The following is an 18,040-nucleotide window of genomic DNA, read 5'->3' as shown; positions in this document are numbered from 1 at the left end:
CTGTCTCAACCACCTTGGATAGAGAGGAGAGAGAGAGAGAGAAGAAGGAGAGGGGGAGAGGGAGGAGAGAGAGGGGGAGAAGAAGGAGAGAGAGGGGGAGAAGAAGGAGAGAGAGGGGGAGAAGAAGGAGAGAGAGGGGGAGAAGAAGGAGAGAGAGGGGGAGAGGGAGGAGAGAGAGGGGGAGAGGGAGGAGAGAGAGGGGGAGAGGGAGGAGAGAGAGAGAGAGGAGAGAGGAGCGAGAGAGAGAGAGAGAGAGAGAGAGAGAGAGAGAGAGAGAGAGAGAGAGAGAGAGAGAGAGAGAGAGAGAGAGAGAGGGAGGAAGGAGAGAGAGGGAGAGAGGGAGGAAGGAGAGAGAGGGAGAGAGGGAGGAAGGAGAGAGAGGGAGGAGAGGGGGAGAGGGGGAGGAGAGGAGGAGAGAGGGGGAGGAGAGGGGGAGAGGGAGGAGAGAGAGGGGGAGAGGCAGGGGGAGGAGAGAGAGAGGGAGGGGGAAAGAGGAGAGAGGGGGAGAGGGAGGAGAGAGGGAGGGGGAGAGGGAGGGGGAGAGAGGGAGGGGGAGAGGGAGGGGGAGAGGGAGAGTGAACGGGAGAGGGAGGGGGAGAGTGAGCGGGCGAGGGAGGGGGAGAGGGAGGAGAGAGGGAGCGGGAGAGGGAGGAGAGAGGGAGCGGGAGAGGGAGGGGGAGAGGGAGGGGGAGAGGGAGGGGGAGAGGGAGGGGGAGAGGGAGGGAGGGAAACCTGTATCCTCTACTTGTCTATGGTGGAAAAGAAGAGGTTTTAAAATGTTAACATCCTAAATGTTGACTGACCTTTGGAGGTCTTCCTCTCCTTTGCCTTGTAACAGTCCAGACAAACCACGAAGCCACATTTGTGGCAGACCCAGTGAATATTAAACAAGGTGGCTTCACACGCGTCACACATCTCCCGGACCCCTCTCACAGCCCTCTTCCAGGCCATCTTGGCTGCAGGGCAAAGCACACACAAACAGGGAGGATGAAGACAACAAGACAGGCAGAGGACAGCAGAGCACTTCCAGGCAGACTGGTTCCTTCATGCAGAATACTTTATAGACTAGTCTGGCCTCAGAGGGCTCTAACATTGGTACAATAACACCCACAATAAAACATTTAGTTGTTCTACAGTTCAGGATGGTTTGACCTGTTAAAACACACAGATACTAGTTTGAGGTTTGACCCCAGCTTTCTACAGGAACACTAAGACTAACAGAGAGAATGTCTCTGTGCTCCTCTGTCTTTCAGACTAACAGAGAGAATGTCTCTGTGCTCCTCTGTCTTTCAGACTAACAGAGAGAATGTCTCTGTGCTCCTCTGTCTTTCAGACTAGCAGAGAGAATGTCTCTGTGCTCCTCTGTCTTTCAGACTAGCAGAGAGAATGTCTCTGTGCTCCTCTGTCTTTCAGACTAGCAGAGATAATGTCTCTGTGCTCCTCTGTCTTTCAGACTAGCAGAGATAATGTCTCTGTGCTCCTCTGCCTTTCAGACTAACGGAGATAATGTCTCTGTGCTCCTCTGCCTTTCAGACTAACGGAGATAATGTCTCTGTGCTCCTCTGCCTTTCAGACTAACGGAGATAATGTCTCTGTGATCCTCTGCCTTTCAGACTAACAACAACCAACACTTCTCTGTTCTCCTCTGTCTTTCAGACTAACAGAGAGAATGTCTCTGTTCTCCTCTGTCTTTCAGACTAACAGAGAGAATGTCTCTGTGCTCCTCTGTCTTTCAGACTAACAAAACTTCTCAGTGCTCCTCTGCCTTTCAGATTAACAACAACACTTCTCAGTGCTCCTCTGCCTTTCAGATTAACAGCACTTCTCTGCCTTTCAGAATAACAACAACACTTCTCTGCCTTTCAGATGAACAACAACACTTCTCTGTGCTCCTCTGCCTTTCAGACTAACAACAACACTTCTCTGTGCTCCTCTGCCTTTCAGATTAACAACAACACTTCTCTGCGCTCCTCTGCCTTTCAGATTAACAACAACACTTCTCTGCGCTCCTCTGTCTTTCAGACTAACAACACTTCCCTGTGCTCCTCTGCCTTTCAGACTAACAACACTTCTCTGTGCTCCTCTGCCTTTCAGATAAACAACAACACTTCTCTGTGCTCCTCTGCCTTTCAGATTAACAACAACACTTCTCTGTGCTCCTCTGCCTTTCAGACTATCAACAACACTTCTCTGTGCTCCTCTGCCTTTCAGACTAACAACAACCAACACTTCTCTGTTCTCCTCTGTCTTTCAGACTAACAGAGAGAATGTCTCTGTGCTCCTCTGTCTTTCAGACTAACAGAGAGAATGTCTCTGTGCTCCTCTGTCTTTCAGACTAACAAAACTTCTCTGTGCTCCTCTGTCTTTCTGACTAACAACAACACTTCTCAGTGCTCCTCTGCCTTTCAGATTAACAACAACACTTCTCAGTGCTCCTCTGCCTTTCAGATTAACAACAGCACTTCTCTGCCTTTCAGAATAACAACAACACTTCTCTGCCTTTCAGATGAACAACAACACTTCTCTGTGCTCCTCTGCCTTTCAGACTAACAACAACACTTCTCTGTGCTCCTCTGCCTTTCAGATTAACAACAACACTTCTCTGCGCTCCTCTGCCTTTCAGATTAACAACAACACTTCTCTGCGCTCCTCTGTCTTTCAGACTAACAACACTTCCCTGTGCTCCTCTGCCTTTCAGACTAACAACACTTATCTGTGCTCCTCTGCCTTTCAGATAAACAACACTTCTCTGTGCTCCTCTGCCTTTCAGACTAACAACAACACTTCTCTGTGCTCCTCTGCCTTTCAGATTAACAACAACACTTCTCTGTGCTCCTCTGCCTTTCAGATTAACAACAACACTTCTCTGTGCTCCTCTGCCTTTCAGACTAACAACAACACTTCTCTGTGCTCCTCTGCCTTTCAGATTAACAACAACACTTCTCTGTGCTCCTCTGCCTTTCAGACTAACAACAACACTTCTCTGTGCTCCTCTGCCTTTCAGATTAACAACAACACTTCTCTGTGCTCTCCATACCATCTTTTTTGATCCATGTAGCAGCAGTGTTCTCAGTGGTGACCATCTGACAGAACTGGTCTCCTATATATGAGAGGATGTACTTGGAGGAGTCTGGGTCCAACTCATTCTCCTCGTATACATCAGGAGCCCAGAGGGACAGAGCCTCCTCATCAAACTGATCTGGAGTGGAGAAGCCGTCCACACGGATCACTCCATTCTTGCTGTAGGACAGGCTGGAGAGAAGAGGGAGAGAGAACAGGTTAATGAGAGGCGCAGACACACGGACAGGCTGGAGAGAAGAGGGAGAGAGAACAGGTTAATGAGAGGCGCAGACACATGTTCAGGCTGGAGAGAAGAGGGAGAGAGAACAGGTTAATGAGAGGCGCAGACACACGGACAGGCTGGAGAGAAGAGGGAGAGAGAACAGGTTAATGAGAGGCGCAGACACATGTACAGGCTGGAGAGAAGAGGGAGAGAGAACAGGTTAATGAGAGGCGCAGACACACGGACAGGCTGGAGAGAAGAGGGAGAGAGAACAGGTTAATGAGAGGCGCAGACACACAGACAGGCTGGAGAGAAGAGGGAGAGAGAACAGGTTAATGAGAGGCACAGACACACAGACAGGCTGGAGAGAAGAGGGAGAGAGAACAGGTTAATGAGAGGCGCAGACACACGGACAGGCTGGAGAGAAGAGGGAGAGAGAACAGGTTAATGAGAGGCGCAGACACACAGACAGGCTGGAGAGAAGAGGGAGAGAGAACAGGTTAATGAGAGGCGCAGACACACAGACAGGCTGGAGAGAAGAGGGAGAGAGAACAGGTTAATGAGAGGCGCAGACACACAGACAGGCTGGAGAGAAGAGGGAGAGAGAACAGGTTAATGAGAGGCGCAGACACACAGACAGGCTGGAGAGAAGAGGGAGAGAGAACAGGTTAATGAGAGGCGCAGACACACACTAGATAATTAGAGTGTTGCTCCTCCCTGTCAGAAGGCAACACCATAATGACAGAATAAAGAACCACTGGCTCCCTAGAACCATCACTAACCCTAGAACCATCCATAACCCTAGAACCGGAACCAACACCAACCCTGGAACCATCCCTAACCCTAGAACCAACACCAACCCTAGAACCGGAATCAACACCAACCCTAGAACCGGAACCAACACCAACCCTAGAACCGGAACCAACACCAACCCTAGAACCGGAACCAACACCAACCCTGGAACCAAGACCAACCATAGAACCATCACTGACCATAGAACCGGAACCAAAACAAACCCTGGAACAAACACCAACCCTAGAACCGACACCAACACCAACCCTGGAACCGACACCAAAACCAACCCTGGAACCGACACCAAAACCAACCCTAGAACCGACACCAAAACCAACCCTAGAACCGACACCAAAACCAACCCTAGAACCGACACCAAAACAAACCCTAGAACCAACACCAACCCCAGAACCAACACCAACCTCAGAACCAACACCAACCCCAGAACCAACACAAACCCTAGAACCAACACCAACCCTAGAACCAACACCAACCCTAGAACCAACACCAACCCCAGAACCAACACCAACCCCAGAACCAACACCAACCCTAGAACCAACGCCGACCCTAGAACCAACGCCAACCCCAGAACCAACACTAACCCTAGAACCAACACTAACCCTAGAACCAACACTAACCCTAGAACCAACACTAACCCTAGAACCAACACTAACCCTAGAACCAACACTAACCCTAGAACCAACACTAACCCTAGAACCAAAACAAGCCTCAGAAGGAGCAGTAAATGTGGATTGTCCTACAACCTGATTACTGAGGATTACATGGATTGACATATTTGTTAACGGGAGGTTGCTATCACCTTTGCTTTGTCTGATAAACAGGCTCCACTCTAGTCTCCACTGGCTATCTGGCCAACAGGCTCCACTCTAGACTCCACTAGCTATCTGGCCAACAGGCTACAGTCTAGTCTCCACTGGCTATCTGGCCAACAGGCTCCACTCTATTCTCCACTGGCTATCTGGCCAACAGGCTCCACTCTAGACTCCACTGGCTATCTGGCCAACAGGCTACAGTCTAGTCTCCACTGGCTATCTGGCCAACAGGCTCCACTCTATTCTCCACTGGCTATCTGGCCAACAGGCTACAGTCTAGTCTCCACTAGCTATCTGGCCAACAGGCTCCACTCTAGTCTCCGCTGGCTATCTGGCCAACAGGCTCCACTCTAGTCTCCGCTGGCTATCTGGCCAACAGGCTCCACTCTATTCTCCACTGGCTATCTGGCCAACAGGCTACAGTCTAGTCTCCACTGGCTATCTGGCCAACAGGCTCCACTCTAGTCTCCACTGGCTATCTGGCCAACAGGCTCCACTCTAGACTCCACCAGCTATCTGGCCAACAGGCTACAGTCTAGTCTCCACCGGCTATCTGGCCAACAGGCTACACTCTAGACTCCACTAGCTATCTGGCCAACAGGCTACAGTCTAGTCTCCACTGGCTATCTGGCCAACAGGCTCCACTCTAGTCTCCGCTGGCTATCTGGCCAACAGGCTCCACTCTAGTCTCCGCTGGCTATCTGGCCAACAGGCTCCACTCTAGTCTCCACTGGCTATCTGGCCAACAGGCTCCACTCTAGTCTCCACTGGCTATCTGGCCAACAGGCTCCACTCTAGTCTCCACTGGCTATCTGGCCAACAGGCTCCACTCTAGACTCCACTGGCTATCTGGCCAACAGGCTCCACTCTAGTCTCCGCTGGCTATCTGGCCAACAGGCTCCACTCTAGTCTCCACTGGCTATCTGGCCAACAGGCTCCACTCTAGTCTCCGCTGGCTATCTGGCCAACAGGCTCCACTCTAGTCTCCACTGGCTATCTGGCCAACAGGCTCCACTCTAGACTCCACTGGCTATCTGGCCAACAGGCTCCACTCTAGTCTCCGCTGGCTATCTGGCCAACAGGCTCCACTCTAGTCTCCACTGGCTATCTGGCCAACAGGCTCCACTCTAGTCTCCGCTGGCTATCTGGCCAACAGGCTCCACTCTAGACTCCACCAGCTATCTGGCCAACAGGCTCCACTCTAGACTCCACTGGCTATCTGGCCAACAGGCTCCACTCTAGTCTCCACCAGCTATCTGGCCAACAGGCTCCACTCTAGACTCCACTGGCTATCTGGCCAACAGGCTCCACTCTAGTCTCCACTGGCTATCTGGCCAACAGGCTCCACTCTAGACTCCACTGGCTATCTGGCCAACAGGCTACAGTCTAGTCTCCACTGGCTATCTGGCCAACAGGCTCCACTCTATTCTCCACTGGCTATCTGGCCAACAGGCTACAGTCTAGTCTCCACTAGCTATCTGGCCAACAGGCTCCACTCTAGTCTCCGCTGGCTATCTGGCCAACAGGCTCCACTCTATTCTCCACTGGCTATCTGGCCAACAGGCTACAGTCTAGTCTCCACTGGCTATCTGGCCAACAGGCTCCACTCTAGTCTCCACTGGCTATCTGGCCAACAGGCTCCACTCTAGACTCCACCAGCTATCTGGCCAACAGGCTACAGTCTAGTCTCCACTGGCTATCTGGCCAACAGGCTACACTCTAGACTCCACTAGCTATCTGGCCAACAGGCTACAGTCTAGTCTCCACTGGCTATCTGGCCAACAGGCTCCACTCTAGTCTCCGCTGGCTATCTGGCCAACAGGCTCCACTCTAGTCTCCACTGGCTATCTGGCCAACAGGCTCCACTCTAGTCTCCACTGGCTATCTGGCCAACAGGCTCCACTCTAGTCTCCACTGGCTATCTGGCCAACAGGCTCCACTCTAGTCTCCACTGGCTATCTGGCCAACAGGCTCCACTCTAGTCTCCACTGGCTATCTGGCCAACAGGCTCCACTCTAGTCTCCACTGGCTATCTGGCCAACAGGCTCCACTCTAGACTCCACTGGCTATCTGGCCAACAGGCTCCACTCTAGTCTCCGCTGGCTATCTGGCCAACAGGCTCCACTCTAGTCTCCACTGGCTATCTGGCCAACAGGCTCCACTCTAGTCTCCGCTGGCTATCTGGCCAACAGGCTCCACTCTAGACTCCACCAGCTATCTGGCCAACAGGCTCCACTCTAGACTCCACTGGCTATCTGGCCAACAGGCTCCACTCTAGTCTCCACCAGCTATCTGGCCAACAGGCTCCACTCTAGACTCCACTGGCTATCTGGCCAACAGGCTCCACTCTAGACTCCACCAGCTATCTGGCCAACAGGCTCCACTCTAGTCTCCGCTGGCTATCTGGCCAACAGGCTCCACTCTAGTCGTAGTGGTACTCTATTCTACTCTTTTCCTTTCAGCAGGTTAATACAGGAACATGAACAGATGGACTGACTGAGGAAGGGTTCACTGACAGACAATAACATTATGGACTGACTGAGGAAGGGTTCACTGAGACAATAACAGATGGACTGACTGAGGAAGGGTTCACTGAGACAATAACAGATGGACTGACTGAGGAAGGATTCACTGAGACAATAACAGATGGACTGACTGACTGACTGAGGAAGGGTTCACTGACAGACAATAACAGATGGACTGACTGACTGACTGAGGAAGGATTCACTGACAGACAATAACAGATGGACTGACTGAGGAAGGGTTCACTGAGACAATAACAGATGGACTGACTGAGGAAGGGTTCACTGAGACAATAACAGATGGACTGACTGAGGAAGGGTTCACTGAGACAATAACAGATGGACTGACTGAGGAAGGGTTCACTGACAGACAATAACAGATGGACTGACTGACTGACTGAGGAAGGGTTCACTGAGACAATAACAGATGGACTGACTGAGGAAGGGTTCACTGAGACAATAACAGATGGACTGACTGAGGAAGGGTTCACTGACAGACAATAACAGATGGACTGACTGAGGAAGGGTTCACTGAGACAATAACAGATGGACTGACTGAGGAAGGGTTCACTGAGACAATAACAGATGGACTGACTGAGGAAGGGTTCACTGAGACAATAACAGATGGACTGACTGAGGAAGGGTTCACTGAGACAATAACAGATGGACTGACTGAGGAAGGGTTCACTGAGACAATAACAGATGGACTGACTGAGGAAGGGTTCACTGAGACAATAACAGATGGACTGACTGACTGAGGAAGGGTTCACTGACAGACAATAACAGATGGACAGACTGAGGAAGGGTTCACTGAGACAATAACAGATAGATTGTTGGAGAACGTATACAATTACCTAAATAATCTCTAACCATTTAATCATATGGCGGCAATGTGGACCAGCCGAGCAAAGCAGCCAATCAGACACTAGCCGGGAGACAGAGCAGCCAATCAAATACCACCTGACCAGCGGACCAGCCAATCAGACACTAGCCGGGAGACAGAGCAGCCAATCAAATACCACCTGACCAGCCAATCAGACACTAGCCGGGAGACAGAGCAGCCAATCAAATACCACCTGACCAGCGGACAAGTTAATCAGACACCAGACAAAACAAGACTGAATCAGCCAATCAGACTCACCGGCGGAAGTAGTAGAAGCGGCAGAAGACAGGGGAATGAGCCGGCTGCTCCCCCTTCTTGCTGCGAACAACACGACACTCCCGACACTTCTGCAGGTTGGGTCCAATCTCGGAGCACGAGTCATCCTGCAGGAACGACTCCCCCGTCTGCTTCAGCTTCTTCACCTTCCTCCAGTCCTTCAGCACAGAGCGGGGGATACCATCTGGTACCGGAGGGGACAGAGAGACGGTTACTATGATATGTAATACAGAGACATGATCAGTCCTTCAGCACAGAGCGGGGGATACCATCTGGTACCGGAGGGGACAGAGAGACGGTTACTATGATATGTAATACAGAGACATGATCAGTCCTTCAGCACAGAGCGGGGGATACCATCTGGTACTGGAGGGGACATAAATAGTGAACAGGATGTATGCAGCCCTATGTACTGTAGCTAGAGGTCTTATGTAATTCTCTACACCAGAGTTGAGCTCAATTCAATTTCAACTCATTATGGATATAAAGATGATCATAAAAACGTAACGTTGTGACTATAACTACTGTTCCCTAACGGGCCATCCCCAGGTTGTAAGGGTAGGTAACAACACATCTGCCAAGCTGATCCTCAACACGGGGGCCCCTCAGGGGTGTGTACTTAGTCCCCTCCTGTACTCCCTGTTCACTCATGACTGCACGGCCAGGCACAACAAGAACCTTGAGGCTTGAATTCATTCCTTCATTTCAGTACCGCTCTTCACCGAGCCCAGAACCAGGCGACGCAGGTGTTGTACCTGGTTACCCTCCTTCAGGGAACAGTAGTAAGTCATAACGTTCTGTTCCTTTTCTGTCAGTTCAACACAACTATGGGGAACAAGAATCGCGCCACAAGCCGGACCGAGCGAATACTAAATGAAACGGGCCATGGCTGACCGCTCTGCCTAACGACCCTCTCCTGTCCCAGCTGTAAACACACTGTGCACTAGAATGGGAGCAGTGACATCCAAGCGATACAACCTCACAAAAGCATGTGGATCTGGACTTCCTGACGGGCCGCCCCCAGGTTGTAAGGGTAGGTAACAACACATCTGCCAAGCTGATCCTCAACACGGGGGCCCCTCAGGGGTGTGTACTTAGTCCCCTCCTGTACTCCCTGTTCACTCATGACTGCATGGCCAGGCACGACTCCAACACCATCATTAAGTTTGCCAATGACACAACAGTGGTAGGCCTGATCACCGACAACGATGAGACAGCCTATAGGGAGGAGGTCAGAGACCTGGTCGTGTGGTGCCAGGACAACAACCTCTCCCTCAACGTGATCAAGAGAAAAGAGATGAATGTGGACTACAGGAAAAGGAGGACCGAGCATGTCCCCATTCTCATCAACGGGGCTGTAGTGGAACAGGTTTGAGAGCTTGAAGTTCCTTGGTGTCCACATCAACAACAAACACACCAAGACAGTCATGAAGAGGGCACGACAAAGCCTATTCCCCCTCAGGAGACTGAAAAGATTTGTCATGGGTCCTCAGATCCTGAAAAAGTTCTATAGCTGGAAGCTATCTAGTGTAAGCTAGGTTAGCTAGCCTCTTAGACCGTAGCACGGTCCTTATAGAATAACCAAGAGGCTTACCGCTACGTGTTCTAAACAAGAGAGCTACCGCAACTCCACCGTGGGGAGGCAGGAATAGCTAGCAGTAGCTAGCTCGCTTCAGCGAGTTGGCCAACCTGGCTAGCACGGTATGCAGAGCTTGTTTAGCTAGCCTGGTCTCGAAAGTCCGTACACAACCAGATCACTGAGGTGGGACCGGACCCTTCATCGACAAAGTCTAGAAAGAGAGGCAAGCGGTGCCCGACTGAGGCACGCTCGGGCGGCCGGGAGTACCCATCGAACCTCTCCCTTCGAGTACCTTGTCGCAACCGGCGACAGAGCACAGAGGAGTCGGGTTGTGCGTGGGCAGCTACCGCATGCACCACGGCCAGGCAGACAAGACCCAGTCAATCCCCGCGTCCCACAACTAGGACTCAGTCGAGGTACGGGCATCCGGGAGAGGAAGTCACTATAGGAAACACCAAGCTTCCTAAAGAACGCTACACGATTGCCAAGAGAACATTGCTCAAGGAAATTTAAGAAGAACTCATTGGTTTGTGATTCGGGAAAATAGGAAGAAAAAAAACAAACTTGAATAATGAACGTCCAGAGAGAGAGTTTAGTGATAGTCTCATGTTCCAAACAGAGTATATACACCTCTCCCCTTTGGGAACCAATAACAACATCAGCCAGCTCACATCCACATGGTGTAAGAAACAGAAACACCCATCATAATAACATATATAATCAAATAAGGCCAGCTGACCTATGATGAGCCGAGAGACTGAGTTGACCTTGTTAGAATGCTATTAGAAATTGAAATCATATTCATTGGAGAGTTACGTGTGTGTCTTTATGCATGCGTTACTAAAGGGAAACTTTTACAGAGAAACACACCTTTACGTTCATCATCTCCAGCACCACCCCAACGTCAACACGGGTGAAAATGGTGCGTTTCTATGTTTTGCAGTAAAACAGAGGAAGTGTTCCCAATGACAACGTCGGTGTGCATCACGTAATTTGACTAATTGTGAGGAGGCATTCGCTACGAATTGGATGATGTCATTGAAAACACTTATCTTCCCTCTATCTTCTTACTACGAGACATAGAAACGCACCACTTCCACATGTTAATGTCAGGTGGTGCTGGAGTTATATGGTAATGTTGGGGTGGTGCTGGCTTTATGGTAATGTTGGGGTGGTGCTGGAGTAGATATGGTAATGTTGAGATGGCGCGGACATTATGGTAATGTTGAGATGGTTCTGGAGGTGATATGGTAATGTTGGGGTGGTGCTGGAGATGATATGGTAATGTTGGGGTGGTGCTGGCATTACGGTAATGTTGGGGTGGTGCTGGCATTATGGTCATGTTGAGATGGTTCTGGAGGTGATATGGTAATGTTGGGGTGGTGCTGGCATTATGGTAATGTTGAGATGGTTCTGGAGGTGATATGGTAATGTTGGGGTGGTGCTGGAGATATGGAAATGTTGGGGTGGTGCTGGAAGTGATATGGTAATGTTGTAACGTTGGGGTGGTGCTGGAGATATTGTAATGCTGTAATGTTGGGGTGGTGCTGGATGTATGGTAATGCTGTAATGTTGGGGTAGTGCTGAGGATATGGTAATGCTGTAATGTTGGGGTGGTGCTGGAGATATGGTAATGTTGTAATGTTGGGGTGGTGCTGGAGGTATGGTAATGTTGTAATGTTGGGGTGGTGCTGGAGGTATGGTAATGTTGTAATGTTGGGGTGGTGCTGGAAATGGTATGTTGGTGTGGTGCTGGTAATGATATGCTGGTGTTGGGGTGGTGCTGGTAATGATATGTTGGTGTTGGTGATGTTATGTTGGTGTTGGGGTGGTGCTGGTATGTTGGTGCTAGTGATGATATGTTGGTGTTGGGTGGTGCTGGTAATGATATGTTGGTGTTGGGGTGGTGCTGGCAATGATATGTTGGGGTGGTGCTGGAGAATTGTTGGTGTTGGGGTGGAGCTGGAGATGATATGTTGGGGTGGTGCTGAATATGATATGTTGGTGTTGGGATGGTGCTGGAGATGATATGTTGGGGTGGTGCTGGAAATGGTATGTTGGTGTTGGGATGGTGCTGGTGATGATATGTTGGTGTTGGGATGGTGATGATATGTTGGTGTTGGGGTGGAGATGATATGTTGGTGTTGGGGTGGAGATGATATGTTGGTGTTGGGGTGGTGATGATATGTTGGTGTTGGGGTGGAGATGATATGTTGGTGTTGGGGTGGAGATGATATGTTGGTGTTGGGGTGGAGATGATATGTTGGTGTTGGGGTGGAGATGATATGTTGGTGTTGGGGTGGAGATGATATGTTGGTGTTGGGGTGGAGATGATATGTTGGTGTTGGGGTGGAGATGATATGTTGGTGTTGGGGTGGTGATGATATGTTGGTGTTGGGGTGGAGATGATATGTTGGCGTTGGGGTGGTGATGATATGTTGGCGTTGGGGTGGTGATGATATGTTGGCGTTGGGGTGGAGATGATATGTTGGCGTTGGGGTGGAGATGATATGTTGGCGTTGGGGCGGAGATGATATGTTGGCGTTGGGGCGGTGATGATATGTTGGCGTTGGGGCGGAGATGATATGTTGGCGTTGGGGCGGAGATGATATGTTGGCGTTGGGGTGGAGATGATATGTTGGCGTTGGGGTGGAGATGATATGTTGGCGTTGGGGTGGAGATGATATGTTGGCGTTGGGGTGGAGATGATATGTTGGCGTTGGGGTGGAGATGATATGTTGGCGTTGGGGTGGAGATGATATGTTGGCGTTGGGGTGGAGATGATATGTTGGCGTTGGGGTGGAGATGATATGTTGGCGTTGGGGTGGAGATGATATGTTGGTGTTGGGGTGGTGATGATATGTTGGTGTTGGGGCGGTGATGATATGTTGGTGTTGGGGCGGAGATGATATGTTGGTGTTGGGGTGGTGATGATATGTTGGTGTTGGGGTGGTGATGATATGTTGGTGTTGGTGATGATATGTTGGTGTTGGGGTGGTGATGATATGTTGGGGTTGGTGATGATGATATGTTGGTGTTGGTGTTGGTGATGATATGTTGGTGTTGGGGTGGAGATGATATGTTGGTGTTGGTGTTGGTGATGATATGTTGGTGTTGGTGTTGGTGATGATATGTTGGTGTTGGTGTTGGGGTGGAGATGATATGTTGGTGTTGGGGCGGTGATGATATGTTGGTGTTGGTGATGATATGTTGGTGTTGGGGTGGAGATGATATGTTGGTGTTGGGGTGGTGATGATATGTTGGTGTTGGGGTGGAGATGATATGTTGGTGTTGGTGTTGATATGTTGGTGATGATATGTTGGTGTTGGTGTTGGGGTGGAGATGATATGCTGGTGTTGGGGTGGAGATGATATGTTGGTGTTGGGGTGGTGATGATATGTTGGTGTTGGGGTGGAGATGATATGTTGGCGTTGGGGTGGAGATGATATGTTGGTGTTGGGGTGGAGATGATATGTTGGTGTTGGGGTGGTGATGATATGTTGGTGTTGGGGTGGTGATGATATGTTGGCGTTGGGGTGGAGATGATATGTTGGCGTTGGGGTGGAGATGATATGTTGGTGTTGGGGTGGAGATGATATGTTGGTGTTGGGGTGGAGATGATATGTTGGTGTTGGGGTGGAGATGATATGTTGGTGTTGGGGTGGAGATGATATGTTGGTGTTGGGGTGGAGATGATATGTTGGTGTTGGGGTGGAGATGATATGTTGGTGTTGGGGTGGAGATGATATGTTGGTGTTGGGGTGGAGATGATATGTTGGTGTTGGGGTGGAGATGATATGTTGGTGATGATATGTTGGTGTTGGGGTGGAGATGATATGTTGGTGTTGGGGTGGAGATGATATGTTGGTGTTGGGGTGGAGATGATATGTTGGTGTTGGGGTGGAGATGATATGTTGGTGTTGGGGCGGTGATGATATGTTGGTGTTGGGGTGGTGATGATATGTTGGTGTTGGGGTGGAGATGATATGTTGGTGTTGGGGTGGAGATGATATGTTGGTGTTGGGGTGGAGATGATATGTTGGTGTTGGGGTGGAGATGATATGTTGGTGTTGGGGTGGAGATGATATGTTGGTGTTGGGGTGGAGATGATATGTTGGTGTTGGGGTGGAGATGATATGTTGGTGTTGGGGTGGAGATGATATGTTGGTGTTGGGGTGGAGATGATATGTTGGTGTTGGGGTGGTGATGATATGTTGGTGTTGGGGTGGTGATGATATGTTGGTGTTGGGGTGGAGATGATATGTTGGTGTTGGGGTGGAGATGATATGTTGGTGTTGGGGCGGTGATGATATGTTGGTGTGGAGATGATATGTCGGTGTTGGGGTGGTGCTGGTGAGGGTGAATCTGAAGTTGAAACATTTTGAAATGTCCCTTTAATGCTAGACTTACTGTTGCTGGACAGTTTCAGCTTGGTCTTCTCCCTGGCGCTCCTAAAGATCCCGTTGGGTTTCAGCTCATCCTCATCTTTCTCTCCGTCTCCTCTCCTCCTGCGCATGTCGTTCTGTTTCTTCTTGTAGGTGGGTTTGGGCTGCCTCTTCGCCCTCTGCTCCTGCTTGCTGCTCTCGCTGGCGTCAGAGTCCTCTCCGCTCTCTGAGGCCGAGTCGTGGTCGTACACCCTCTTGCTCCCACGCCGCGTATTCCTGTCCTCAGCGGCCATCTTGTCCTCCTGACCTTTGACCTCTTCTATCTTCATCTCCACATCACTGGAGGTAGAGGCAATCAGAGTGACGGTGCAAGGCTTGATCATCTCCATCTCAGACACAGAGGGGCTCACAGTGGTGGTAACAGCCTTCGACACAGAGGGGCTCACAGTGGTGGTAACAGCCTTTGACACAGAGGGGCTCACAGTGGTGGTAACAGACATGGACACAGAGGGGCTCACAGTGGTGGTAACAACCTTCGACACAGAGGGGCTCACAGTGGTGTTAACAGCCTTCGACACAGAGGGGCTCACAGTGGTGGTAACAGACATGGACACAGAGGGGCTCACAGTGGTGGTAACAGCCTTCGACACAGAGGGGCTCACAGTGGTGGTAACAGCCTTCGACACAGAGGGGCTCACAGTGGTGGTAACAGCCTTCGACACAGAGGGGCTCACAGTGGTGGTAACAGACATGGACACAGAGGGGCTCACAGTGGTGGTAACAGCCTTGGACACAGAGGGGCTCACAGTGGTGGTAACAGCCTTGGACACAGAGGGGCTCACAGTGGTGGTAACAGACTTGGACACAGAGGGGCTCACAGTGGTGGTAACAGACTTGGACACAGAGGGGCTCACAGTGGTGGTAACAGACTTGGACACAGAGGGGCTCACAGTGGTGGTAACAGACTTATCAGCCTCCTCTGTTTTCATCATAGTGTTTATGTTCCTGTCCTCCTCTGAGTGTCTGGTGAGCCAGGCCTTCTTCAGCTTGTGGTAGTTGGGTTGAGACTGGCTCTGGTTCATCTGGGCTGGCTGGCCATTGGGGAGGGGGCCAGGGCTGGGGCTAGCTCCTGCTTGATATGGTCCTGGGCTTGCTGTGGTTCTGTGGTTCTGGACTGAGGCCGAGGCAAGGGGAGGTGGAGGGGAGATGTGAAGAGCTTTACTGTTAGATGGCTCAATCAGGCTCTCGGGACCACTACCACTGGAGCTGCTGCTAGGACCTCTGGATTGCTGGGCTGCTGCCAACGCTGCCTTGTGCTTCTTCAGATGGATAAAGCTCCCATAGTAGGACTGGCTGGGGTTGGGAGAGGCCTGGGTGCTGCTGGCCAGGCTGGGCCCGGGGTGCAGGTTGGGGGATGAGGTTCTGGAGGAGCTCCCCTCCTGTTGCTGGAGCTCGGCCCTTGGTTCTAACCCAGGCCCTGAGTGGAAGGCCCTGCCCCGAGGGCCACAGCTCTCTGTCCTGCTAGCGCTGGAGGTGTTGGGCCCACAGTAGGTTCTCTCTTGTCTTCTACTCAACCCACCGTAGGGAGCCATGTTGGAGACTGCCCTAGTCACATCACTACTCCTATTGCACACAGAGTTGGCAGCAGCCGAGACGGAGACTGGAAAGGTTCCCTGAGACTGGGACACTCTCATAAAGTTATTGTACTGCTGCACGCAAACAGCCTCCTCCAAGTTAGTGTTTGGCAGGATCACCTTCCCTCCAGACTCCCTGTCTCTCTCATAGGCCAGTTTCAGACAGACTGTCTGAGGCCTGCCGCCTGGGAACATCCTCCCCGTCAGAGAGTCCTTGGCCGAGGAAGAGGTCTTGGCGCCTGGCGAGCCGTCGTACTTTATACACGTAGAGGGACGGACGATAACAGACGCCGTGGTGGCCCCAGGCTTCCTGCCGGGGCTCCTCTCAGAATGCCATCCCAGCTTGTCGTGGCTCTGAGAGTCGCCGGCTCGCCACACCTCGGATGAGTTCATCGCTGCCCCGCCCTTACACACGGCGCTGACCTCCCGTAGCTCGGGCAGAAGGGTGGGCGGTTTCTGTTGCTCAGACACCTTACCGGCCGAGCTGACTGGCTGGATGGGGGTCAGGGTGGGTGGAGACAAACGGCCGTAGCCCACCTCCTTCCTGTCCAGTGTCTGCTGGATAGGAGGGTGGAACACGGGGGCACGGTGCAGTGCTGGCATACACCTTAGTTGGGCTTGGGTCTGACAGTGGGTTCGGGTCTGGCTCTGGGTCTGACAGTGGGTTCGGGTCTGGCTCTGGGTCTGACAGTGGGTTCGGGTCTGACTCTGGGTCTGGCAGTGGGTTCGGGTCTGGCTCTGACTGGAGGAAGGCGAGAGGTCTGGACTAACAGGGCTGACTATGGTACTGAGACGATACCTCTGCATGTTGGATAGGCTTACCTGCTGGTTCAGCTGCTCTGATATCTTCCCTAGCAGACCCTCCCCATCAGCCTGGTGTTTGATGAGAGGAGGGGGTTTGGACAGGGACTTGGAGCTGAACGCTGCCCCTCCTCCATGAGAGAGACTAGAGGCTGCTGCAGACTCCTGCTCCCTGCTCACCTTGTCAAAGTATGAGTTGAGCTCTTTAGAGGGGTAGAGACGCGGTGGCTCGTTGACCACACTGTTGGACAGGGTAGTGAAGTAGTTACTGGGGGGGAGACTGTGCTGGGATTGCTGTTTAAACTGATACAGGTCTACAGCAGGGGGCTCCGTTTCCTTCTCCTGGTGGGGGCGCTGGGGGTGGGGCAGGGAGGGGAGCGAGGAAATCCGGGGGTAGGGGTGGGGCTGGGAGGGGAGCGAGGGGATCCGGGGGTAGGGGTTAGGCTCCCTGTCGGTCTCACTGGAGCGGATCTTAGCGGTGAAGGGGGCCACCTCAATGCTCTCCTGGAGGATCCGTCTGTTCTCCTCCTTATACTTACTGGCCCGGTCCCTCTGCCCTGCTTCCTGTTGTTGCTGCTGGGCCATCCTCTGCTGCTGTTGTTTATTATAGGCCTCCAGGTAGAGCTGGTGCAGGTGACTGTCCTTCCCGGTCGGGGTTCTGCTGCGGTCCTGCTCCTGCTTCAGGTGGGCCAGAGTGATGGTTCTGATGGGATCCACAAAACCCTTCAAATCCCTGAGGAGAGAAATAAAAAACATTCAACTACAGACCAGACAGGAAGTCATAGGTTACATCTCAAATGGTACACTATTCCCACACAGAGCTCTGGTCAACAGTTGTGCTCTATATAAGGAATAGGGCTCTGGTTAACAGTAGTGTTCTATATAGGGAATAGGGCTCTGGTCAACAGTAGTGTTCTATATAGGGAATAGGGCCCTGGTCAACAGTAGTGCTCTATATAGGGAATAGGGCCCTGGTCAACAGTAGTGCTCTATATAGGGAATAGGGCTCTGGTCAACAGTAGTGTTCTATATAGGGAATAGGGCTCTGGTCA

General features: G+C 51.5%; 1 protein-coding gene across 9 annotated transcripts in view; it reads right to left on the bottom strand.

The window, feature by feature from the left end:
- Positions 1-18,040, bottom strand: part of LOC110512159 (probable JmjC domain-containing histone demethylation protein 2C) — a 268,260-nt gene that overhangs the window by 51,403 nt on the left and 198,817 nt on the right. For 8 of the 9 annotated variants that reach the window (XM_036959745.1, XM_036959751.1, XM_036959749.1 and 5 more), the window contains 4 exons: positions 14,579-17,721; positions 8,572-8,773; positions 3,038-3,252; positions 804-956 (listed from right to left, as the gene is read on the bottom strand). In XM_036959745.1, coding sequence (XP_036815640.1) covers positions 804-956; positions 3,038-3,252; positions 8,572-8,773; positions 14,579-17,721 — 3,713 coding nt within the window. The remainder of the gene's footprint in view (positions 1-803; positions 957-3,037; positions 3,253-8,571; positions 8,774-14,578; positions 17,722-18,040) is intronic. The other variant, XM_036959750.1, reaches the window with a different exon arrangement.

This window comes from Oncorhynchus mykiss, chromosome 23 (assembly GCF_013265735.2).
Source record: "Oncorhynchus mykiss isolate Arlee chromosome 23, USDA_OmykA_1.1, whole genome shotgun sequence".
NCBI lineage: Eukaryota > Metazoa > Chordata > Actinopteri > Salmoniformes > Salmonidae > Oncorhynchus > Oncorhynchus mykiss.
Note: the sequence above shows the minus strand (reverse complement) of the source record. Positions and strands in the feature narration are given on the sequence as shown.